This window comes from Heliconius melpomene, chromosome 17 (genome assembly GCF_056956725.1).
Source record: "Heliconius melpomene rosina isolate 202511_hmr_F chromosome 17, ASM5695672v1, whole genome shotgun sequence".
Lineage (NCBI taxonomy): Eukaryota > Metazoa > Arthropoda > Insecta > Lepidoptera > Nymphalidae > Heliconius > Heliconius melpomene.
The window spans coordinates 13,050,266-13,077,934 of record NC_140405.1 but is presented as its reverse complement, the minus strand read 5'-3'; the positions used below and the strand labels follow the sequence as shown (position 1 = coordinate 13,077,934).

At 34.2% G+C, this 27,669-nt stretch overlaps 2 protein-coding genes and 1 long non-coding RNA gene across 6 annotated transcripts in view; 2 read left to right on the top strand and 1 right to left on the bottom strand.

Moving 5' to 3' along the window:
* The first annotated feature begins 966 nt into the window (after positions 1-966).
* On the top strand, positions 967-4,831 carry LOC146530390 (uncharacterized). Of its 2 annotated transcripts, none has more exons than XM_085200624.1 (6): positions 967-1,262; positions 1,632-1,903; positions 2,494-2,680; positions 3,135-3,276; positions 3,910-4,090; positions 4,479-4,831. In XM_085200624.1, the coding sequence occupies exons 1-6, from the start codon at positions 1,116-1,118 to the stop codon at positions 4,639-4,641; spliced, it is 1,092 nt and encodes a 363-aa protein (XP_085056750.1). In that variant the 5' UTR covers positions 967-1,115; the 3' UTR covers positions 4,642-4,831. The 2 variants fall into 2 exon arrangements, with proteins under 2 accessions (XP_085056750.1, XP_085056749.1); XM_085200623.1 differs by having other exon boundaries at positions 3,910-4,096.
* Positions 4,832-7,495: 2,664 nt separating this feature from the next.
* LOC146530389 (uncharacterized) overlaps positions 7,496-27,669 on the bottom strand; it is a 31,939-nt gene continuing 11,765 nt past the window's right edge. For 2 of the 3 annotated variants that reach the window (XR_014878891.1, XR_014878890.1), the window contains one exon: positions 26,819-27,370. This is a non-coding gene — a long non-coding RNA (uncharacterized LOC146530389). Of the gene's footprint in view, positions 12,328-26,818; positions 27,371-27,669 lie in introns of those variants that run through there. The other variant, XR_014878892.1, reaches the window with a different exon arrangement.
* Positions 14,936-27,669, top strand: part of LOC146530388 (modular serine protease-like) — a 36,805-nt gene continuing 24,071 nt past the window's right edge. Inside the window, exon 1 of the mRNA XM_085200123.1 lies at positions 14,936-15,178. Within this exon, the coding sequence (XP_085056249.1) occupies positions 15,127-15,178 (52 nt within the window). The 5' untranslated portion in view covers positions 14,936-15,126. The remainder of the gene's footprint in view (positions 15,179-27,669) is intronic.

Here is a 27,669-nt window from a genome sequence, read left to right as displayed (position 1 = left end):
GACGGATTTTGGATTTAATAATTTTCATGTTAAATTTCTTAATATTAAGAAAGATATCATAAAAAAATACAAATTATAAATAAAGGTAAGTAAAAAAATAATACATAATGGACAATATTTGTATACTACTACTATACTATACAAATTTACTAAAACATTGAAATAATTGTAAGTTTGTTACGTCGTCAAAATGGTTTTCATTTTCCTGCTCTGGTATTCAAAGATTGAATTTGAGTTAGGCCGCTCACCAAACATGTTTAAAAAATTAGGTGGAAATTACAGAACTAATTACTTTTATAAATTTAATAATATAACTATAATTATAATGCAAAATGTTTTGTGCATCTTTCTGCGATCCTTTATTAATTATTATTACTGAAGTAGCTATCAGTATACACATGGTGTATTTATGAATAGTTCCGAAAGGAACCATGAATATAGCTCAAAACTGTTTTTTTTTAATTATTTTTTTTTTTCATTTGTCATGCTTAATAAAATTAATAAGTTAAATTAAGACTGTAACTTCTTTATAACATTAACAGAATTTGTTATAATATATTAATTTAAAATGCGTTTTCTTATAAGTTATAAAATATAAACGTCACAATTTTCATAATTTTATTTGTTAGTTTATAAACAGCCCTTATTTTATTTATAAGCGTGTCAGTTGTCAAGTCGGTCAGCGCCATTATACTCTATTCTGTTACAGAATAAATTAAGTCCAGATTAGTTATATATTTATATAGAATTTTCTGGATAAAAATATAATAGTAAAACCATTGTTTTATTTTAAACTTTGTTTTTTCATAATTTTAATACTTATTCATAATAATATAAGTTCAATTTATTTTGTTTATACTCTACGGCTAACAAAAAAAATACTATTGTCAAAATCAAAATGACAGCGTTGAGGTCAATGGTCAATACGTCATTCGCATATTGATATTCAATTTGATGATTTTTCAAAATATTATTAGCAATTCGATTAATTTCAATTCAAATATACATTTTAAATAATACTTAATAAACCTACTTATACACAATACCCATACACTCATACTGAGACTATTCTTAAATAAATAAAAACGTATAGTCATTATAATGTCACATACAAAATGGAATCAACAAGTGTTATAGACTTTACTTTTAATATGAAATCGTTGTGTAGAGTTTGTTTAACAACTAATATTGACATGGATCAAATATTTACCGAAACTAATAGTAATTTAGTAGATAATATCGAATTTTGTACAGGAATCTTGGTAAATCTCTTATACATAAAAATCAAAATATACTTAGTTCAATTTCATTTGTTCTTAGATAATCTATAGGTGTGCTTATTTACTATATCTAGGGTATTTTGTTAATTATAACAAAAAACAAAAGTTGTTAGTTCGTATCTAATTAAGTTAATTTCCTCGCCTTATTGAATTGCCACTTAACATACAGTGTTAAGACTATTGGAATATCTTAACAGTATTGGCCCTCCTCCCCTGCTATATGTGCAGAATAAAATGCAAAGCCAGAAAAAATATTTAATTATAATAAAAATAAATAAAAAAAATGAAACAAATAAAAATATAGTTTTAACAATACAAATTTATTTATTATATATATATTTAAATTTTCAGCTCCAACCCACAGATGGTCTGCCAACACAAATATGTAAAACATGCACAGACAATTTATCTGCCGCACACAATTTTAAAATATTATGTCTAACAACCGAAGAAACCCTCCAAAATCTATTAAAAACTATTAAAACTGAATTTTATGATGATGATACACATTATGATTATGATGATTACAATTTGAATGTCAAATGTGATGATGACAAGATTTTAAAAGAAAATCTGCAACAAAAAACTAATTTAAAGTCAAGAAAAGTTAAAGTAAATAAGGGGTAAGCTTGAAAATGTGAACATTACATCCTTCCTTAGGTTGACTGTGAAGATGATGATTGTGGGTTTGATTTCTGTTTGGGGGAATGAAATATTAAATATATAAACATTTTTTCACTGTTCAAGCACTGAACAGTGTCTTGACACTCTTCTCTGCTATATTTGGGATACAGCATGTAACTGTAAAAAGGGAAAGTTTATTATATTTTATTATATATCTGTGAAGCCTTCTTTGAAATTATTCTGTATATTAGTGTCAACCAATTTTAAATTTGATGCATTGTTCGAAAGAGATATTGGTAAGGTAAGGGTAGGGGAACTTTATTTTATACTATGTAATTATGTAAAGATTTGACATTGCAAATAAGACATATGTGGGTTCGATTGCCACTCGGGAGAAATGAATTATCAAAATTTCTTCTCTTTGGTAACAACATAAATATGGGTATTGAGTTCCACCACTCAACACACAATGTCTTGAAAATAGGGAACTGCATGAGGAACTTAATAGTAAGTTCCATTTGTCTAACCTATACAAGGAAACCAATTTAAAGCTTTTAAAAAAATATCAATATTATTATTAATATTACAGACAACAACAAGAAATAACTAAAAGGAAAAAACGTGGACCATACAAAAAGAAAAATCCACCGCGAATACGAAAATATAAATTTACAAGGTTAACCTGCAACACCTGCAGACTAAAATTCTCATCTAAACAAGAGTCTGATGAACATAGAAAATTGTTTCATGCTGAGAATATAAGTTGGATATGTGAAGTATGGCAAATAGTTAAATATACCTTATTAATATTATAAATATCAAAGATTGTGAGGATGGATGTTTGTTCTACTTTCACACTAAAACTACTAAACAGATTCAGATGACATTTTACAGTAATTTAGATAATATATATCAAAATAACACATAGGCTACAATTTATCTAAAAAAAAAATTAAAATATATTTAATAGTTTGGCTGTAATATAAAAATAAGTTTAAGCAAGGGCATAAACTTATTTTTATATTACACCCAAGCCATGTTTGGGTAGCCAATATTATATATATTTACATATTTATGATTATTTTTTAAATAGTATTTAAATAAAATCCTCCTAATGGGAATCTAACCCATAACCATTACATCTTAATCCTTGTGCTATGTACGGGATAAAGCGTGAAGCTAAAAAAAAATAGATTAATTTGAAAACAATCAGTTTTATTTTTTTTTCAGATATGCGGTAAAACATTTATGTACCGCGGCTCCCATTATACACATGTCAAATCCCACATGCCGCCCCAGTACTCCTGCGCACATTGTGACTACAACAGTACAACTAAGAGCGATTTGGAGAAACACCTCAGGGTACACTTGGGTTAGTGCAGGTTCCATTTCTAAGATGATGATGTTTTTTTTTGAGTGGCGGCATTGAACGTTGCGCTTTACGTTGTTACTAGGCAGAGGAAAAGAAAATATAAAAAATGTTTGTCCCCCGAGTGGAATTCGAACCCGCAAACGTCGCGTTTACAGTCACACCCTTGCCTTTGGGCACAATGCGTTCAATTTAAGATTCTTTAGTATTTATTTATACTAATAATCAATAGTAAATAATAATAGGTTTAGGTATTGTCATTTTGTACACATCCATATTTATTTAATATTCTAAATTCTTTTCTGAGATTCTCAAGTAATTTTTTACCAGTTTTTATTCAGTATTAGCACTTTCAGTCGGAGAGTGCTTTTCTTTGTTATATATTTTGTTCAGTTAGTACCAAAGGGGTTGATAGAGCGAGACAGAAGCGAGGATTGAACCCACAACCATCAAGCTTACAAGACACAGTTGCTATGTGCACACAATGTAGGATACATCTACAGTCCACTAATGTTATAAATGTGAAAGTTTGTAAGGATGGATGTTTGTTCCACGTTCACGCAAAAACAACTAAACGAATTAAGATGAAACTTTACAGTATTATATCTTACACATGAATAATATTTTATTGTCCAGGTATAAAAAAATATAAATGCACGAAATGTCAATCATCATTCACGACGATATCGAACCTGCACGACCACGAGCGCCGTCAGCACCAGCGTTTGAAACGTTTCAACTGCGCCCTGTGTAACTTGACGTTCTACGATAGGACCAAATTGAATAGACACGTCGATTCACATAATAGTGTTAAACGGTTAGTGTAGGTACATTCGGGCTTTATTGATGTTTTAAAAAAATCTAAAATGTCGTCAGAATTCGACGGAAAATGGGGAACGGTGTTTCTTAACACTTGGTTCATTCCTGCCTGCTGTCAAGCCTGCTGTGTGCGGGATTCAGCGTGAAGCTAAAATTAAACGAGCAGTAGAAACTTCGGATATGAATGTGCAAAATTAAATAAGAATAAATTGGTTTAAAGATTTTCATAGTATCAAATTAGTAGTCGTTCAAGTTCTAATGTATTAAAATTCAAAAAGGAAAAATGTTTAGAAATGTAAACATTCTAAAATAGAACCTATTCTTAAGACTGATTAAAAAAATTATTTTGATTACTTAATTTTTTTTGAAAGCGTATTTTTTTTCAGTTTTTCCTGTAACATATGCCATTCGAGTTTCTCACGTCGATGCCATTGGAAGAGACACCTAGAAAAACAACATAATATATCTATTCCTGCCCAAAGACCTGGAAGACAAAAGACTAATATTTTAATCGAACCCACTGCAACCTATATTTTGAATGAACCTTAATAATAAAATATGGTTTTATTAACAAAAATAGAGATGTTTAACTTTTTTGAGTTTTTAATTTATTGTTTATTTCGACAAAAATTAAAAAAGTTTTTTCTTATTTTTATTTCCTAAGTATATAAACATAGTATTGTTAATTAGTTTTTATTTTAATATTTATTGTTATATTATAATTACAAAATAAAGAAAAGATAATATTTTAAAAAATATATGTTTTCTTACCTCATACTTAGTTTTTTAGTCAAAAGCATATAAACTGAGACCGTCGTGCGCAGGGGAATAAGCATGGGACCGTAAATAGGACGGTTGTGGGATCGATTGTCGGTGAAATGAAATATTATTAATATTATTTTCAATTCTGCGTTTTTGTAGTTAGAAGAATACGGCAGAAAGTGGAGAGCGGAAGTAATTTAACAGTATATATACCGGTCTTTAGGGAGCTGTGATGATATCTACACAACTTATGAAACCCTTTCACACTTGATAGAAATCGAATATTAAAAATGTCTTAAATTATTTTCTTTATTTTTAATAATTTTATTTAAGTATAGCACAGAACTTTTTTAGTTAGAGCTTAGGTTTAGACACGAAGATCTTTTTGAGTTAGAGTTCTTAACTTAAAATAAGAATTATTATGCAATTTAGTAAGGACATTCTCAATCCTTCCTGACTTTCCCTTAAATAGACCTTTTTACGTGAGAAAGGGGTGGGGGCTAGGTTATTATGGTCCCCCTTTTCGTATGTCCATGATCACTGCCATTACTCACCACCAGAGTTGGGCAAATTTTAATTGAAAGTAACAATTAAATATTCATTGCGTGTTGAGTGGCGGAATTTAACATCGCGCTTTGCCTCGACACCAGAGCGAAGAAATGGAAATATAAATTTTATTTAAATATTTCATTTCTTCGAGAGGGAATCGAACCCACAACCAGTCGGTTTAGAGTCACATTCTGTGCTTCTGCGTAACGACTGGCCTCAAACGTAAAGAAATATCTCTTATATCACCTTATCAATTGTAATAAGCGCGTGTTATCAGTTGTCACGGCGTGTACTAATGTACTTACTATGAAGTATTTTTGATTATTTTCATGCCGAGTACCTAAACAATGCGATAAAGTATGGATAGCCAATCTTCAGGTCGGCCACAACTCGTCGATCGTATTGTATCTACTTTACAAATTAACTATGAACCTTAATCGATATGAACGGCTTTAATACTTTTTTCTAAGAATATTAAAATCTAAAATGGAATATTTGAAATCGAAGCGAATTCAAAGTAATTTTAATTTTAAAAGTTTTATTTATAAGAACGAATGAAACTTAGTTAACAGTTATTATATCAATAAATTTTGTGGTGATAATTATTGTTAATTTCTTAGAATATTGTAAAGGTCATATTGACACAGTGGAACATTATTTGAATGAACGTGATGGTTGTAGGTTCGATTCCTAAACGGTGGAGTTAATTACATACGTAGTCTTATAAGGCGGAAAACAGATTTCTCTACCTAACAAAATTTATATAATTTATTTGTAATAAACCCAATAAGTACCTACACCTTGAAGAGCGTTGTAATTTGATATGACGTCACACACGCGTACTATTTTTGTATACAAGTTGCGTAAAAGTTCACTGTTCACGTTGGAATTTAGGGAATTTATTTTAATTTCCTCGCTCTAGTTACAAGACAAGGCGCGGCGTTGAGCTCCGCCATTCAACAGTCAATGTCTCGAAACATAGACAGGCATAGGTGGGGAATGGAGTGTCTTAGTAGACTAGGTTCCCTCTGCCTACCCTGCTGCTTGCGGGATACTCTTCCTTAGTAGACGTTTTCATTTACTCGCTCTGTTGAAGAGACAAAGAGCGGTGTTGAGTTCCGCCACTCAACCCGCAACGTCTCAGTCTCAAGTATTTTGTATTAGAATATTTGTAAGTGGCGAGATATCACACGCCGCTTAACGCGTGCTGTTTGATAAGGTGCGTGGGCTTTTTACTATGACAGGGTGATAAGGAATTACGTATATCAATTAATGTATATAAACATGTACGTAATGTGCATTGTATAATTGTACACGCGAAGGTTGCGGATTCGATTCCAACTTAGGGATAAATTATTTTTATTTCTTCAGGGTAGTGTAGGCCTCTGCCTATCACGCTGTATAGCGATACAGCGTGTACTTAAAAGATATAAGTTCTAGTTAGAAACCTTATAAAAAAAATTAAAACAATTTTTAACCGACTTCTGTAAAAAAAGGAGGTTATCAATTCGACTGTATTTTTTCACAAAATGCATCATCACCATGAATGAAAAGCATTAGTTTTGATTTACTCATGATGATGTACTAGTTTTGTTATAAAACTCACTTAAAACTGTAAATCGGGTTTTATAATTTCATTTTCTTATTTTAAGGGAGAGTAAACAAAGAGAACAAGAAACCTATAGTGTTAAAACACTCCATTTCTCACCTAATTTTCGAGATCGTGTGTTGAGTGGCGGAACTCAATGACCCGCTTTGTGTTTTAACGGGACAATGGAAGTGGAATTGAACTTATAACCGTCGCGATTAAAGTCAGACTCTGTGCCGCTACGGCTCGGCGGTCTTAATGATGCTTATGACCATAACCTCGTGTACTCTGATATACCTAACATTTTTTATGTAACATGGTTTTTTTTCTGGTTCATATTTTTATATGTTGTCGGCTATAATATTTGTATGATTAAAAAATTAAGAAAGTTTTAAAAATTATTTCAAATATATTTTCTTTTGTTTCCTCAAATGGTTAAGTCCAATAATAATTCTTTAATCGTCCGACGTCAGACGTCGCCCGTCGCACGCCGCACGCCGCGTGTCGTAAGATAACACGTCACGACGTGTCGGTTACCTATTTTAAGAAGGTTTCCTATACTACAGCAAGATAGGCAGAGGGAATTTTTCTTTGTTAAAACTAAGACGTCCCGTTCCTTACGCGCCGGTTAATTTTCGAGACATTGCGTTATGAGTTGCGGAGCTGAACGTCGTGCTTGGTCTTATTAGCAGAGCTAGGAAATTGAAAATATCCAATCCCGAGTGGGAACCAGACCCACAATAGCGTCGAACACGCCCTAAATGAAAATTCTTTTTAGAAACAGTCTAAGCTTTTAGTATCCACTAATAACATCGCTTCCAAAAAAAGCTTTATTCAAATTTCTTTGAACTCAAATTAAATTACAATATACATTTTTATAAGCAATTCGTTAATTAGAAAATCGCTTACTTAGACAATTCAAATTAAATTATACTGATGGGCTCTAGTCCTATTGGCGTCTAGAGATATATTTTTTTCTTTATTTTTTGTTAATAAAATTTTGGGGTGGGCGCGGAACAAGCGGTCCCCCCCTTTCCTAAGCCCAAGAGCAGGGGTAAATGAGATGGTTGTGGGTTCGATTTGCGCTCTTAATATTTGTTAAGATACCGTTTTTATTTTTAAAGCACCATATCTTTAATTCTTATAGTTTAGCTGGTCTATTACTGTTAGATTCATTTCTTCGAATTTGATTTTTGTATGACACGTCCATGCTTGAAAAATACGTCCTAGGTTCAAATTCATAACACACTAAATCACAGTATGCGTCCATCTAAATAAAAAAAATATTTATGGAAAAAGACAATGCAAACGAGCTTTCAGGTCACTTGATGGTAAGATATCATTACCACCCACGACCCCGTGTAACACCAGAGGAGCTACAGGTGTTGCCGGCCGCAAAGGTGGAGATAGACGCGCTTTTTGAAGGTACCACGTCATATCGACCTGGTAACCTGCCGTGGCGCGTGGAAGGAAGTTCCTACGAAACCGCACAGTAGTTGAGTGCCACGTATCCAGGTGGTGGGGATAATATTTAAGTTTGTGACGTACTTTGCGGTTAGAAAATAGTTTATTCTTATTTTAATTAATGCTGTTTAATAATACATATTATGAAATTATACTATGTGCTACAAAACTCTTAGTAAGATTGACTGTAGGAACTCGAGTCTCTTTATATATAACTAGCGGACGCGCGCAGCTTCGCTTGCGTAATTAGGGGTGAATTCTAATAAACCACGAAACATGTGTTCAATGAAATATTTTTAAGAGTCTATATTTCAAATTTTATAAAAATCGGTGGCGTTTTAAAGATTTTTCCATACAAACTTTCAACCCCTTATTTACACCCTTAGGGGAAATATTCTAGAAAACCATGAAACATGTGTTCAATTAAATACTTTTAAGAGTCTGAATTTCAATCTTTATAAAAATTGGTGCCGGTTTAAAAAAAATTCTATAAAAACTTTCAACCCCTTATTTGCACCCTTATGGGGAGAATTCTAGTATTTAATTGAACACGTGTTTCATACACGTGTTCAATTAAATACTTTTAAAAATCTAAATTTCAAGTTTTATAAAAATCGGTGCCGATTTAATTTTTTTTCCATACAAACTTTGAACCCCTATTTTACCCCTTTAGGGTAAAAATTTTTCAAAATCCCTTCTTAATGGATGTCTAGATTACGAAAGTAAACATCTGTCCAAATTTCACGTTTCTACCATCAGCAGTTACGGCTGTGCGTGCGTCTTACCTCAGTCAGTGAGGACAAGTCCTTTTATATATATAGATTAAAATTAAAATTAAATTAAAAAGTACTTTTTATCAATTCAAATTAAATAGTTGATCAAAAATACTCTCTAAGTTTAACTTTAAAGTTTAAACCTCTTTAAGTCTGGCTCGCTCGTCTGGCTTTTATCTACCTACTAGCGGCCCGCTCGCGGTTTCACTCGCATGAATTATGTTATTATTAATTTCTGTCTCCATGACTACGTCCTAGTGACGTTATGCATTTGTAGTAACGAAGTTTCATACAAACTTTCCACCCCAAAAACAACCCCTTAGAAGTCGAATATTGCAAATTTCCGTCTTAGCGAGCACCTACGTCCTATAAGTAACTCGTATGCAAAATTTGACATTCCTAGCACATGTAGTTTCTGAGATTTCGTGATGAGTGAGTGACCTTTCGATTTTATATATATAGATTATAGTCCATTAGGCATTAGCGTGGTAGCCGGTATATACTCGTAAATCACCGACCGGCGGCCGACACGCGGCGTGCGACGTGCGGCGTGCGGCTTCAACACTTGTTATTGGACTTAGCCATATGGCGCGTTTGGTGCAAAATGACGTATCTGCACTCATTGAAATATTGCAAGAGACAGCCATTCCGCTTGACATTAGCTGTAGGTGGTTAGGCAGATAGAATTTTAATTAAAGATTTTTCTTACGGTCCCGTCCACAGGTCGTGGGAATTTTTTATTTGTTTAAAACAAACAAGCTATAGTATAGACTCGTCGTCTATAATATTTGTTAATATAACTTGTTTGTTTTAAGTATGCAATTACGTAATTATTGCACTAAATGAGCGATATATTAAAAATCCCCCGACGACGTATAAACATTCTGTTCACAATAAAAAAATGGGGGAACCTAGTATTGAGACACTCCGTACCTCACTTTCCCCTAATTTTTTAAGTGGCGAATCTCAACGCCGGGCTTTTGCTTTGGTGCCAGAGCGAAGAAATGAAAATATTAATAAATTATAATTTATTCCCCCGACTGGGTTTCGAAGCCACGACCGTCGCGTTACAGTCAAACCTTTGTGTCCCTGCACCACGATGGCCTCAATATTTTTATTATTTAGTCGGGTTTTATTTTCATTATAATTTTTTAGTATTTACTTAAAATTACAATTAAATCCACAACTATAGCGTGACATTGATATTCATATATTATATCTAATTATAGCCTGAACTCTGAAGTGGTTGCAGGCGCACGTCGCACGCCGCGCGCTGTTTCATAATAACAACACGTGGTCTGATCTAGTTTTTAACCGACTTCTGTAGGAAAAGGAGGTTATCAATTCGACTGTATTTTTTTTTTATTTTTTTTTTAAACTTTTGACTGGGTGAACCGATTTTGATATTTTTTTTTTATTTGAAAGGTGAAGCTTCCCGAATGGTCCCATTTTTTTTTGAATACCTTTAAAAGACACTCCCGTGGCGCAACGCGACGGTTGTGGGTTCGATGCCCACTCGAGGGAATGAATTAATAATTCAAAAGTTACGTTAAGTATTGAAAAATTCAGTGGAAAGTGGGGAGCAGAGTGTGTATGTGTATGATGTCACACTTGTAAGCGTGTGCGTGTTGAGATATCGCGATTTCATTCATGTTTTTTACTTGTGTGAGTCGTGAGTGGATAACAAATTTGTAATCGCACTGAAAAATATTATTCTAATAGGTAAAATCAATAATAACTTAATAAAAGTATCCCGATATTGAATAGAATCCTATTCTTAACGATAAAACTTTTATAGGTTTCATTAATTAAATAAATGCATAATTTCAGCGTTTTAACCGACTTCTGCAAGAAAAGGACGTTATCAGTTTGACTGTATTTTTTTATGTTTGTTACCTCAGAACTTTTGACTGGGTGAACCGATTTTGATGATTCTTTTTTTATTGAAAAGGATACAGTTTGATGAACTTTTGCTTAAGCTCTGATTATGGGATCTGGTTGAAATTTTATTTTTTTTGTTAAAAAATATAATTATTACTAGCTATTTATTGAAATTCAAAATATTCTTTATTCAAATAAACTTATTATAAGCACTTTTGAATCGTCGAATGAACATATGAACAAAAAGGTACCACCGGTGCGGAAGGCAGTTCTGCTGAGAAGAGCCGGCAAGAAACTCAACAGTTGCTCTTTTCAAAGTCTTTCACGATACTTTTTTTCACGTTTTCGCTTTTACACGGTTTTCCAAATAAGTTTTTTTTTGTTTGTTTTTATCGCACTCTACTAAATGCTACTGTGATTGAACACATCATTATTTCTCTTCATCATTGAGTAATTAAATAAAAAAGCAGTATTTCCGTAATATATTACATATTTTAACCTGCCAATGCATTATTTTTTTTCTGTGTACACCTAAAAAAATTAATGAAAAAATTCACAACTGTTAATTATGCATTTTCTGCTAGTTTTTCGATTTTCACGGTTTTGACTTGAAAATTTTAAATTTTTTAATTTACACGTTTTTCTCAGGAGCGTATCTACCGTGGAAATCGGGGGATAGGTGTACTTAGTTTAGTTTAGTTTAAATTCGGACTTTGTACTATAATATCCCATCAAAAACATAAATGTAAAATGAAAGCCAAGTTTTGTAATAAAACGTATGCTTTCAGCGATAAAAGAAGTGAGATGTAAATGTATGCCAAGTTCAATGGTCAGTCCTGAAATTTATTTTTAACAATATAAAATATTTTATAACAACTGAAAATGCCCATTCTTCATACAACTTGGAGACTTTATCTATGTGTAATATCTGACTTGGCTAGTTTTCTTATGAATTTACAATAGAATCTGAGTAGAATAGATTTTGAATACATTCATTTATATCGATGTAACCAAATAAACAATATTGTGTAAACAAATAAACAATATACATAATCCAAAATATGCTCACTTAAACATTCGCACGTTGAATCGACGTATGGTTATCTTTAGTGTAAAGTGCAATATAGTTATCTATCTAGGATAAAGTGCTGACGGTACCAATCTGAATTGATATGATCCCAAGGTCGACTTCGTTCTCTGCCGTTTTCACAAGTGTTCCTAAAACCAGTAAAATCATGAAACCCAGGCCAAAAAAACCATTAAAATATGAGCGCCTTCGTACAATAAAATATATCTAATATAATTAGATATTTACTTTTTTATTATGATCAATAATATTATGTTTTATTACTCTTAAGACGATATTTAATTATATATGAAAATAGATTATATTTATCTATGAATCTCGACTATAGTTTTTATTTTGTTGATTAAATGACAGTTGTCAGATTAGAAAGTAATTAATGTATGCTGCGTTTAGAAATCTGATATAATTATTATTATTTTTTTCTAATTTTATTATTTTGTTGGAATAACTCAACACGCAATGCCTCCAGAGTTCGAAGGAAAGAGGGGAACTGAGTGTCTTAACACTAGGTTCCCTCTGTCTACCCCGCTATGTGTGGGATACATCGTAAATCAGATTTATTTATTTTTTATTATTTTGTTTAAGTAATTTTTAATTTTCTCTTTTTTTCTCTTATTTTTTTTATTAACAATTGCTTAAATTTTTACTGTTAATAATTACTTTATAATTACTTCTGTTAAGATAGCTGGTAGGCTGACAATATATCAAATTAAAAATAAAACCAGCTTCACGCTGTATCCCGCACACAGCAGAGTAGACAGAGAGAATCTAGTGTTAAGACACTCAGTAACTCCACTTTTCATCGAATTCTGGAGGCATTGCGTGTTGAGTGGCGGAACTCTACGCCGCGCTTTGCCTTGGTGGAAATATAATTTTAAATAAATATTTCAATTCCTCGAGTGGGAATCGAACTCACAACCAGTCTGTTTTACAGACACACTTTGTGCCCCGGTGCCACGACTGACCTTACAGATAGTATATTATTATTAAATTTTATATATATTTCTATCAATATAATTATTTTTTTTATATTTATATTTTAGTGTATTTTTTTTCTGTTTTAGGGTTCTGTACCTCGAAAGCAATAAAACAGAACCCTTATAGGATCTTATATAGGACTTAGTACTTAAATATTGTAATAATAATTTAATATCAAATACGTTAATCGACTATGCAAATACTCTTAGTATAATAAGTACTAAAACATATGTTTAAATTATAATAAATAATAATTAAGGATGTTAATCCATTTATTATTTATATACATAAAAGGACTTGTCCTCACTGACTGAGGTAAGACGCGCGCGCAGCCGTAACCGCTGTGCGTAGAAACGTAAAGTTTGGACAGACGTTTACTTTCGTAATCTGGACATCAACTAAGAAAGGATTTTGAAAAATTTTAACTCTAAAGGGGTGAAATAGGGGTTGAAAGTTTGTATGGATTTTTTTTTAAATCGGCACCGATTTTTATAAAATTTGAAATTTAGATTTTTAAAAGTATTTAATTGAATACGTATTTCATAGTTTTCTAGAATTCTCCCGCTAAGGGTGCAAATAAGGGGTTGAAAGTTTGTATCGATTTTTTTTAATCGGCACCAATTTTTATAAAATTTGAAATTCAGACTCTTAAAAATATTTAATTGAACACATGTTTCATGGTTTTCTAGAATTCAACCCCTAAAGGTGCAAATAAGGGGTTGAAAGTTTGTATGGAAAAATCTTCAAATCGCCACCGATTTTTATAAAATTTGAAATTTCGACTCTTAAAACTATTTCATTGAACACATGTTTTATGGTTTATTAGAATTCACCCCTAAATAAGCTAGCGAATTTTTATATGTTTACGTGAAGCCCTTGAAGTCCACATGACGACAGGCTTTCTCAGGACATAAATTAGAGTCATTTTCAGCTACAAATGGAGACATATCTTATATTAGAATATACTTGAAAGCATCGTGTTGTTTTAGATGGCTTACATAAGTAATAGTGAAGTTAGTCTACAAAACAAATAAAATATTTACTAACGTGTGACATAAATAAAAGCAAATATATATAAATAATGCATTGCTCTTATTTTGTTGGCAGGCGCTACACTATAAGTAAATGTTCCTAATTGAATCTATTTATTGAAAAATTATAAGAAAATGTTAGAAAAATACTAGTTTCGGATTTTTTCCTTTACATACACCCAATTACTTAACCGGATGCTAAATTTCACCATTCCAGGTCATCTGGAACTTGGTTAACATTAAGGTCTATAGGTCAGTCACCCCCCTAAAAATTTACGATTTTTGGACGTCATTATCTAAATAACTGTTTGAGCTGTGTTTATGAAATTTAATGCACGTATACAGGTAGGGGGTCTAAATATTTGAGCCAAATATGATAGGTTTAGGTGGAATAGTTTTTGAGTTACGAATAGGTAAAAAGTGGCTTCAAATGGTTCGTGTAAAATAACACACGGTGCTGCTCGCCAGTTCTGTTCGTATAAAAACTTGGCCACGCGCTCCGCGCGTTTTAAATTATACTAAAATGACACATCGACACATTTGTTCTGATGACTATAATTGTGCGAATGAGATGCATTTATACTTACATCCTTTACTTAAATAACAAGCTGTTGATATTTCCCTTCCTTTTCATGTACCGATCAAAAACCCCATACTCCCCTCCACTCCCCACCACTCCACACACACACACTCAAATACATAGTACCTACATACGAGGATATGCTTGAAGAAAAACGATCGGAATATTTAAACCTCAGTTCTTGTTAAATGTTCACACTTGCAAGTATTTTTTTTTTAATTAATGACAGAAAATACAAAAACAAATGAAATAAAAATAGAAAAAGTTATTAATTAGTTGATTCAGAAATAGAATAGTTAATTAATTGTGTTGATGTGGTCGAGTGTGATGTAGTGTTGAAGATGTCGTTGCTGCTGACAACAGTTGTTTTGGAGGTTCTCATCGTTTTCTTTGGTATGTCACAATATTTATCTTTTGTAATTTATGTCTATTTTTTCCCAGGCTCTATATTATAGCGTGAGGTAGTTGTGGTAGTGGGTTCGATTTCCACAGGAAGAAATGTTCCTAATACCTACCTTCATGCTGTATCCCGGACTTAGCATGGAAGGCAGAGTGAACCTGGCAACCTTTGTTTACTTAAACTTAGTTTCAAGACACTCTATAGATTTATCTATTACTAGCGGCCCGCCCGCGGCTTCGCCTGCGTGAACTACGTTACTATTAATTTCTGTCTCCATGAGTACCTACGTCCTATAAGTGACGTCCATGCAAAATTTGGGACTCCTAGCATTTGTAGTAACGAAGTTTCATACAAACTTTCAACCCCAAAAACAACAAATAATTGCAAATATATAATATTGCAAATTCCCGTCTTAGCGAGCACCTACGTCCTATAAATAACTCCTATGCAAAATTTGAGATTCCTAGCACATGCAGTTTCTGACAGATTTCGTGATGAGTGAGTGACCTTTCAATTATATATATATTGAGATAGAGATATAAAATTAAATCATCAATTATTCTGAGGAGGGTGGGGAGGGAAGTGTAGACTCCCAGGTGTTCTCTGCTTACGTTGCTATTCGCGGGATTAAGCGTGAAGATAAAATAATATCATTAATTACTAACCTTTGTTTTAATTATTTTGCAAAAATAACATCTCACACTAATAAATAAATATAACGTTGTTGTTATGACATCACGACTTGTATTTGGACGGCGTAACCACGACGGTTGTGGTGTGTGACTTTTCTCCGCTCCGGTGAAACGATGTGCGGCGTTAAGTTCCGAGTTCCGTTAATTGTTTTGAATTTGGATCTTTAGTAGGGGATGATGAGTCTTAGATTAGGTTCTACTGTGTAATTTTTTTATTTTTCAGCTTCACGCTTTATCCTGCACATAGTAGGGTAGGCAGAAGGAACCCGGGAACCTAGTTAATACACTCCGTTGCCGTTAAGACATTTCAGTCTGTTCCCCACTCTCCGCCGAATTCTGGAAGTGTTACGTGTTGAGTGACGGAACTTAACGCCGCAATGGGTAGGCATTCTATGAGGAATAATGTGTGAAACATAACTTTAACTTTTTAACTTTTATTAATCTTCTTTTTAGAATTGTTATTCTACACAACACCTCCCCCCATCATCCCCACTCGGGTGAATAATTTACGATTTGTTTAACCCGGCATTAAGTTCCGCCAATTAACGCGGAATGCGCATTTTTCGAGACATATTGCATTTTCATATTGAGCGGCGGCACTCAACGCCGCACTTAGAGAGAGAGGGCGACCGTTTATTGTCAATATCACCGTGACACCGGTCTTTTTAATATATACATATATGTACATATTAAATACCACAGGTGATTTTGACGTCACTTTAGAATTTATATTAAATAGTTATATATATGTGATGCCATAGTTTTGTTTAGGTATTTATGACTTAGCCACTAGTTCAAAGTTTAATCTGGGCAACATTTATTATATTCCTATAGTATAAGAGTGATTCCTTAATTAGTTTTGTGAAAAACCTGCGTTCTGATAGCAATAGAAGATTACGAGAACGAAGAGACTCTACTGTCCAAATACTTCGCCCTACAAACAGTTTCTTGTCCGAACTGAAGGCATGGTATTGCCTTCGTAGTAGGACGTAGGATAATGGACCTACCAAAATTCCCCGAGTGGGAATCAAACTCACAACCGCGTTGTCAAGTCGCGTTTATAATTGCAAAGCATACTGAGCCATTGCGGATGACCAGGACCAAGAAATGGTACTTCTGAGCGTTCAGAAAAAAATACTAAATAAATTATATCTTAAGTAGGTAGAATACAATATTGTTTTAAGACTAAAAACAGACCAAGTGCGAGTACCGGGCTCGCTCACCGATGGTTCCGTACAAAAATTGGAGGTTTTAAGTTTTTTCTGAAATTCAGGCTTAGCTTAGTCAGAGCCCTTTCATCTGATACCTGACTTAAACTTAAACTTAAAAGACTATTATTTTTTAGGATTCAACCACAAATGAATAGTTTTCAAACTTTTTCCTAAACTACTAGTTTATGTTAGTCTGTAGAGTGTAGATGCTAGCTACCAAACTCTATGTTAACCGGAAGTACCCTATTAATTTTAATTCCCTTTATAGTGTCGAAATACGCGTTTTTTTACTATATAAACGGCCATAACTTTTTTAAAGTAAATATAGAAATACGTTATCAGGAAATCATGGGGCCGTAGATCTAGGTATACTAGGTTTAATATTGTTTTTTATACAAATGTTATATCTGAAGATGTCGACGTCGTTATGAGTTCAATTTTCACTCGGAGAAATGAATGTCTTATTTTCATTACCTCCGTCTGATTATAAGACAAACCGCGGCAGGGTTCTACCACATAATACGCAATAAAGCGCGTCTATCTCCACCTCAAAAGCCGGCAACGCACCTGTAGCTCCTCTGGTGCTGCACGGGGTCGTGGGCGGCGGTGATCACCATCAGGTGACCCGAACGCTCGTTTGCCTTGTCTTTTTACCATAAAAAAAAAATGCCTCGAAAATTCTGTTGAATGACGTCTCTTTACACTAAGTTCTCCTTAATATTAGCGGGATACAGCGAGGTCATATGAAATTAAATGGATGACCCATTTTAATCGTCTAAGAGATCCTAACCGCAAGCACGGCGGTTAACACGTCAATGATTAGCGTGATGAAATATAGCATAACTTCGTCCTTATTACTGTGTATAAACGCCACGTATAAATAACACGTCATAAAAATAGGTAAATATGTGTTTTTATAGTAAAAGAAACCCTACTGTATAGTACGGACAGTGTGTCGTGGGTGTTGAAGATAAGCTTTTTGATTTCTTTTTTTTGCGCATTGTGCAATCAGGAAGAAAATAATGAAAAGAAAAAAGTTTAAAGCTAACTTTAGGGTAGATCCACTATCCATCCACATACCTATCCATTTTACTTTGGATTTACATAAAACTTCTGATATTTTTAAAATTTAATACGTATTACTGGCGTTTTGCCTGTTATAGGAAAATATCATTTAATTTAAGACCCAAATTTGGCCAATATTTTATTATATTAATCATAGTGTGAGAGGTACTCGGAATGATGAATACCTTTGTAGCTGAAAAGGTCCAGCACTGGCTTCTAGTGGATTGTTTATAACATGATTACTTATATTACTTTTTATCTAAAATAGCGACACAATATTTCTTTTTGTCTTTAACCATCACAGTAGGAGGTTAAGGGGGTAGCAACCCTTAACGGTAAAATTCATTTACTCGGTATCTATTAAAAATATTTTTATGGTTATATAAACTTCTTATTATATAACTTATTGAATTTTTGTATCTTTATACATTGTAAAAATGGTGCTTTAATAGATAAGTACCATCCCGTGAATTGAAACATACACAAATTATTTATATTATGTAAGTACGTATTAAATATATCTAAGCTATAAGTTACAAAAAATAGGACTGTAAACGTGACTAGTTGTGGGTTCGATTCCCACTCGAGGAAATTAAATATTTATTTAAATTTATATTTTCATTTCCTCGCTCTGGCATCAAGGCAAAACGCGGCGTTGAGTTACGCCACTCAACACGCAATGCCTCCAAAATTCACCGGAAATGGAAAACGGAGTGTCTTTGGAGGGATATTAGGTTCCCTTTGCCTGCTCTGCTGTGTGCGGGATACAGCGTGAAGCTGATTTATTTTATTTTTTTAATTTGAATTTTGTTTATTTTTAAGTATCATTGAAGGATTCGTGTGAAGTCGCGGGTGAAAGATAGTAAGTTATGTGCTTAGAGATGACGTATTTAGTAGAGCGACCTTACTCGGTTAATTGTGAGTAGTTTCTCATCGCATATTTAATCAACCTTGAGAAAACATTAGGTATTGGTATATATGTGGTCATTATATCTGTCCTTCAAAGCCGTCGTAGCGCAGGAGTGCAAGCGTGCGACAACGCGACGGTTTTGGGTTCGATTATCACTTGGGGAACGAAATATTTAATATTTATATGTACTGAAAAGAACGACTCTTCTCATCAGAACGGTTTTCCAAGTCAGTGTACGGTGGTAGCGACGTGTTCGAATGTACGAATAGAAAACCTACCTACGAAAGTTTATTTAAATAAACAATATTATATGTTTTATAATTTCACGCTGTATTTCTTTCCGTCACGCTTTTATGCAAATCTCACTCATGTTTTTATTAACTCATATTTGTTTGCTTATATCATGGGTCAAATATTGTAGAAAAATATATAAAGAAATTAAAAGTCCAAAGATTTTGAGAGATAATTTGGTTAGTTACGGTGCCCGCCGCAAACTTAAACTTTTAAATAAAACATTAACAGTATTAGAAATAATATTATTAGATTCTATGCAACCCGCACAGAGAGTAAGCAGAGAGAACCTGTTAATCTAATAATAAGACTCTCCATTCCTATTAAGACATTTCCGTTCTCCACTTTCCTCCAATTTCTCGAGACAATGTGTGTTGATCGGCGGAACTCAACGCCGCAATTTGCTTCCTTATCAGGGTGACAAAATGAAAATAGGTATTTGCAGTCTCCCCAGTGGGAATTGAACCCAAACCCGTCACATTTACAGTCCTTGCGCTGTGCCACTGCGCCACTACGGCCTCATTAAGTACTTGCGTATGCGTTGCATTAAGTAATTTCACCGTACACAAAGTAATGTCTCGAATTCGGGTAGTGTCTTAACACTAAGTTTTTGCTTACCGCGCTACATGCAGAAAACTTAGTAAAGAGCATAAACAACGTAATAAATCTAAGGCCATTGAGGTCAGTCGGCTCGTGGCGCAGTGACTCAAGCGTGTAGGGAATGTATACCCTACTGGTTAAGTTTGATTCCCATTAGAGCTCTGGTAGGGAGGAAAATGCGGCGTTCAACATGTAATGCCTTCAGAATACGGCGGAAAGTGATGAGCGGAGTGTCTTGACACTAGGTTCCCTTTGCCTACTTTACTGTGTGCAAATAAAAAAAATCTAAGAGCAATGATCTATCATGTTTTCGCAATGGTTATAACACGGGATGGCGTCATCAGGTTTATGCTTGATTTATATTTTTAGGGTTCTACACCTTCAAGCAAAACATAGAAATTAATACCATTCTTCTTACGATCGCGCGAGGTATACCTAAGCTGAAATTAATTCCCTTTATTCTTGCCGGGTATTTTGACTTTCGCCGAGTACCTAATCTATAGAGTTTATGTTGACTTAGAATAACGAAATTTGGCAACAACTTAGAACTTAAATTTAAAAAAAATACGTTATTTATTCATTCCATACAAAGTTAGTGCTTGCGCGCACAAAATTTAAGTTTCTTATCTTTTGTAATTTGTACTTGCAGTTGATTGACAAGCAGATTATTAGTACGGAACCCTCGGTGTCAGCGAGTCTCGCACTTGATCTTTTTTTCGCAGTACAACGAGTAAAGCGAAAGGGCTGTAAAAGAAATATTTCGTAATTAAATATAAACATACAATTTCTTGAGTTATAGATATATTAATATATAGATATTAATAAACATAAATAATCGTATCGCAACCTTAAACTTGATGATGTCATCTCAATTTTAACAAAAACTCCAAAAACATTATATTTTAAGCTAGAATCGACTTCTTTTCTTGACTTGTGTTTTTTACTGTCTTTTTTATTTTTCCACGTGTAGTCGAGGTAGGCAGACAGAATATAGTGTTAAGACACTCCGATCTTCACGTACGAGCGTTGGCGGAACTCAACACCGCGCTTTGCCCTGTTACAAGAGTGAGGATATGAAAATAATTCATTATCCCGATTTCCTGGATTCAAACCCGCAACACGTTAAGAGTCAGACGGCGTCCCCTGTCTCTCTCCTCGGCCTCCTCCTCCTCCTACCCTGCGGGATACAGCGTGGAACTAATAAAATATACAAAAGTTTAGTAGTTTAGTATTTGGAATTCCAAGTTCTATGTATAATTAGTATTTATAGTGTACATATGCGAATAAATCTATACAAGTAAATAAAACTCGTCCGTTACTCATTGACTGACGGACAGCACTTCGCGGCGTAGAACGCTGAAATTTGTCACTAAGACAGGGTTTACCGGAATTCTATTTATATTTCACAATCCACGTGAAGTCGTGAACCGTCGCGGGCAAAAACTAGTTATCAATAAGGTTAATACTTTTATTAGCCAATTCCGCTTGATTACTCATGCAAGATTTACATATAAATGTATTATTTAAATTAGATTTAGAACCCATATTGTAGATGAGAATGGTCTGAATATAAGAGGAGGTTGTGGGTTCAATGCTTGGTAGGAAAAAGTAGTAATGGTTATTTTTACTGGCAACATTGAATGATTATCACTGAATTAGCATACAAGAATTTTATATAATACAATGATATAAAGAAAATAATTGGATTTACCAGTGTAAATAAATATAAATTTACATTTATTTGCACTGGTATATTCAATTATTTTTTGTACATAAGTAATACAGATTAATTACAAGTAACAATGACGAACGATTAGACCGATCGTACCTCTCTATCATTTGTATATCGCGCTCTCGCTTGCACGTATTTTTGTGCGCGCAGCCGGCGTTCATCAATTTATAATACCCTATCATAAATACTTTTAATTATTATTTTTCTGTTTTCTTATTCCTTTTATCAGGCGCCATTTTAAATTCTGCTGCTCATCATTTCAACTTTAACCACAGTGAAATGATGAGCAGCCGGGGGCATGAGCAAACCGGGAATCCAGCTATTTTCCGCTCTAGAAATCCTCTCAGTGAGAACTAAGAGCGGATTCCTTGATATTCCCCAAGGAACCTATATAACAATTTGCAGCGTTCTACTCATTTAGCTAATAAGACAAAACGCGTCTTTGAGTTCCGCCACTCAACTCACATTGTCTCGAACGTCCACCAGAAGTAGAATAGGAGCCCCTATTCTTGAAGCTACGGCGTCATTTCAATATGTTATTCTTATATTTTATAAGAACTAACAAACATAACATTTGAGTTGCACAATAAATGATTCATAATTCTACCTTTTATTATAAACTTGTTATTAAACAAGTTAAATGGTCACGTATACAAAAAAACCGGTTAAGTGCGAGTCGGTCCCGCCCAGCGAGGTTTCCGTACCTATTTCATGATTGCAAGTCAACAGGAAGTAGGTAGAAACAACTTACACAAATATTGTAACTCAATTTTACGGGCATATGCACTTATTTTTGTATGAAATAAACTACAAATATAAGTTTGTAACGTTTTTTTTCTATGAAATACCTATAAAAATGAACTTATCGGAAGTTTTTCCTTTTTAGTTTTGTGTTATAATTTCTTACTTTTTGCCAAATTTTCACGTGAAGTACCTCTTTCGGTTTTGATTCTGCAGGGAATCTCATACAAAATGCAGCAAAATCGGTGCATAAATAAATGCTCTTACGTTTTGATTGCGTGGACTTAGAAGCTTCAAGGAATGTTTCCTTTTGGTATTAATTTCAGTTTGAAACCTTCATGTGATCTCGAGTTAAATAGTCTTGATGGACGGACGGACGGACAACAAAGTGATCTCCTATAAGGGTTCCGTTTTTCCTTGTCATGTACGGAACCCTAAAAATATAGTTTTGTTTATATTTTTCAAATTAATAGCCCGAATTTAATGCAACTTTTATTGAAAGTGAGAAAGAAGATTTCTTGCAAAATGTTTGGATAAATGTTATAAGTTAGCTTAATATATTGTTAGATTTTGTTGGCTTCACGCTGTCTTATCTTCATCTCTCTTCATCTTGCATATTGTGATGTTATATATTTACTTCTGGTGTACAATTCGAATTCGGCAGAAAGTTGGGAACGGAGTTTCTTAACACTAGGTTCCCTTTGTGTACTCTGCTGTAAGCGGGATACAGCGTCAAGCTGTTACATATACATATATACAAAAATAACGAAAGCTTGCTAGTCGGACAACGGGTTGCGAGTAGCGACATGAGTAGCACACGGACACAATGTTTTCCACTAACCACTTCGCCCCTATGGTCGAGTGGAAGTAACTGAGAGCTGTGTATGACACATGATGGCTTGACACATGATAGCTTGACACATGATGACATGACACATGATGACATGTCACATTCTAAGCGCCGTAAGTACCACTGTACACTTTTTACATCAAAATAACGTAATATATAATAGCCTTCCAATACGATCTACAATCTTTTTTTTAATCTAATTAGGTAATAGTCCCTTAGATTAGGGCGTTCAATGAAACAAACTCTTTAGCTTTATAACAAAATAGAAGTATATTATATTATTATATACATATATAATATACCTATACATTACATATTATAGATTATATAATAATAGTGGGGAACGGTCAACGGATGTATCTCATTTGGAACGGAGTGTATTAACACTAGGTTCGCAGGTTCCCTCTGCCATGTTCCCTGTGTAGTGAAGCTTTTTGTATCCCAATTGTCCCATAGTACAGTCAATATTTTACCAAGTACACCGCGATTGAGTTACTATTTTTCCTTAAACATATTATACATTTTGCGGAAGACACAAATGAAACTAACATTATTGTGTCTATTTTAAGATTTTTATTCTTGTGCAAGTACGTCATATCGCAGTGGTAGAACTTTGACTGTAATCGCGACGGGTGTTGGTTCGATTCTATCTCAGCGGAATGATTATATTTACTTTTTCATTGCTTCCCGCTCTGATATACAAAGAACGATCTTGAGTTCTGCCACTCACACGCGAAGTTTCGAAAATTGGGAAGTGCGTGGGGAACCATTGTATCTTAACAATACCTCCCAATACCAAACGTTACCTCTACCTATATCGGCTACGCGGAAAAAAGGGTGAAGCTATTTCACTTTATATTTTTGTAGGTAAAATTTAATATAGATCGCGAATTTTAACTAGGTATTTGCTTTTTTTAACCAGAGCATTCCCTTATGTGGAAATCAAACCCATATCCGTCGTGTTTAAAATGAGGCACTGTGTCAGAGGGACGGCGTAGTTACAATATACGCCATATATTGAGTGGACATATATGATAGACATTAGGTTACCTATTTTTTTAATTCTAAAGTTCCGAACCTAACCAGATCTAATGGCATTTATAAACCGCCAAACAGCCTGCGGTAGCGTTGACACATAAGTATACAAAAGTCTACTTCACGCTGTATCCCGCACACGGCAAGGTAGGCAGTGGGAACCTAGTGTTAAGACACTCCGTTACGCGGGTTCCGCCGAATTCTGGAGGTATCGCACGTTGAGGGACTCGGAGCGAAGAAATGACAATATAAATTTAAATAAATATTTTATTTGTCAGAGTGGGGCTCGAACCCACAACCAATGGCATTTACAGTCAGACACTAGTGCCCTTGCACCACGAGAGCCCCTGATACATAAGAACTTGTGATAATTAATGCGTAGAACTGGAAATTCTAAATATGCGACATAACTTCCATACACGCATGTCGACCAGAGGAAACTGAAATCATCAATCGGTTCAGTTACACGGTACGGTGACTACGACGTCCTTCGATATCTAACATGTAGACCTTCGTTTTCATTCATTCATACATTTTATGTTAGCTGCACGCTGCATTCCGCATAAAGCAGGGTAAGTGGAGAGAACCTAGTGTTGAGACACTCTGTTCCCTATTTTCCACTGAATTTTTGAGATAGTGTGGAGTTGCGGAACTCAACGCGGCGCTTTGTCTCTACACCAGAGCGAAGAAATGGAAATATAAATGTAAATAAATATTTCACAAAGTGGTTAACGGAGTGTGTTAACACTAGGTTCCCTCTGCCTGCCCTGTAGGTTGTGTGGCGGAACACAACACAGCGTTTCGTTTCTTTTTGCCAGAGCAAAGAAAGTTGCTGTGGAAATCAAACCCATAACAGCCGCGTTTACACTTAGACGTTTGGCTACTGCGTTTTTACGGCTTCGTTTTCCTTATTTTTGTTATAATGTTTTATTATTATTTTTACATATTATTGTATTGTAATAGAATATTGGGTCTTTCCGTTTCCGTTGTTATTAAAGCAACAAACAGGTCATTTACCGTAACTACCTAATAATAATTTATAACACTCGATATACTCGATAAATGAAATATTTAATAAACTTTATCAATGTAAACTAGTAGTTCCTGAGATTAAGGCGTTCAACCAAACAAACTGTTCTACTTCATAATATTAACCTACACGTTAACTAAAATACTATGAAAAAGCTCATTTAATGAGGAATCTTTTTCATTACTTTATTTATTTACTAGCGACCCTATTGCGGCTTCGCCCGCTTTTACTACTGGATTATTCATATAATGTATGTTTGCAAAGCACTTAAGATAATGTGAAAATTAATTAAACCCTAATGCAACCCGTATTTTCGTAGTTTCAATAAGGATTTTCCAATTGTTTTACGCAGCAAGGATTTTTTAGTAGGTACCGTAATTTTAAATCTGTGCTACTAATCTTTTCAAGTACTTATTAAAATATATTTAAATTACTATTTTTAGATAGTTAAATGACATTAAATAATACGTTCAACTCGAATCATCCAATACGTGCAAACGCATCTAAATCTTCGTTGCTATAAAGGCAGGCGGGTTTTTTTTTTCGAGCTTGTGGTTAATGCTGAAGAGGGTATTCTGTCCCTGATGAAAAGCAAGCACTACGTGGCTGCCTGTGACGAAAATTAAATAGAATGCATCGGCCGGGAATTGAACCCGGGCTGCCCGCGTGGCGTTCGAGCATTCTACCACTGAACCACCGATGCGTGTAAGGCAGGCGGGCGCGGCGGACTCGCTTGTATAAGCATAACGTCGCGAGGCGCGTTTCGCAGCAAGGATTTTTTGATATTATAACAACTTCTAAAGTACTTATTAAAATGAAAAACTGAAAAGACAGTTTTGATCTACATTAAATGGCCAACGTAACTAATATACTTATTTATATGCTGAGAGTAAGGGATAAGTGAAACTTGACTCGATACATTTGATGTGTGAACGGCGTGATGTGTCAATAATTAAATGCGTTTTTCTCTAAAACTATTCGCAATTTCGAAATAGTTTAAAAAGCAAATTTTATCTTCGTTTAACGTAGAAATTTAATAAAGTATTTTAAAGGATAAGGATTAATACCATTATGGAAAAATATCCCTCACAATAAAAAATATATTGAAATTACTATTTTTAGACAGAAATATGATCACTACACGTTATTCTTAAAAGATAAAAATATGCTCTCGCGGACTTTTTTGTAGATCTTATTAAGAGGAACAATACTCCAGTACATTTTTTTCATGTAGTATTTACCATTAAAGCAGCGCATGCGCGAAAGTGTCTCAACGGGTAGGACTTTAGACACATTTATCGTATTTATGTTAATTTACATAAGAATGTACAAATAATAAACTATATATAAACCTTCCCTGAAAAATACTCGACCTAATGGTGAAAACTGCATAAAAATCCGTTGGGTGGTTTAGAAGAAGAAGAGTTAGAAAGTTCAGACAGACACGAAAAGCGACTTTGTTTTATAAGATATAGGATTTGTCACTTATTATACTGTTAATTAATACTAGATAATGAAATTTGAAAAAGTGTATGTCCACCAGTCACTCACATAGCTACTAAACTAAACACTGTACTATCAAAATATTCAATAATAGTGTTGAGGACCCATATCGGTCTAACATATTAAAAATAATAAAACTAAACCTGGAGACCTTGACTTTTACCTGTCGTGGTAGTTGTGGGTACTGGGTTCAATCCTGAATTGAGAAATTGCTTTCTTCTTCGTGTCAATGTTTGGAAAATTCTTATTATACTTTGCCATTATTTTGCCACGTTGACTGTAGTATCTGTTGCCGTAGTCAAGTCGTCATATGAACAGGAGATTGGACATTTGGGGCAGGAGAGTAAGTGTGCCATCGTTTGTGGGTTGGCGCCACAGTCGCAGATTGATTCATCTTTCAGTTCGCATCCCCATTTCACGAGATGTTCTTTGCATCGGCCAACGGGATGGACGATAGGAGCCTTCACGTGGCACACCCTGGAAGCAGCTAGGGTAACGCAGGGCCTAGGCTGACTGATCCCGTCCCTACAATTAATTGGAATGTTCAGAAATTGCTTTTTCTTTGCGTTTCATGCTGTATCCCATAAATAGCAAAATATGCAAGCAAAACCTTCTACATATTCTGCTTATTTGAAATACCTACGCCTCCACAGGCAAATTAAAAGAATACTATTAGTAATGTTAATGTAGTAGAAGTAATGTCGAGGCAAAACGCGGCGTTGAGTTCTGCCACTCACCATCCCAATCCAGAATTCGGTAGAAAGTGGGGAACAAAGTGTTTTAACACTAGGTTCCCTCTACCTACCCTGCTGTGTGAAGGGTAC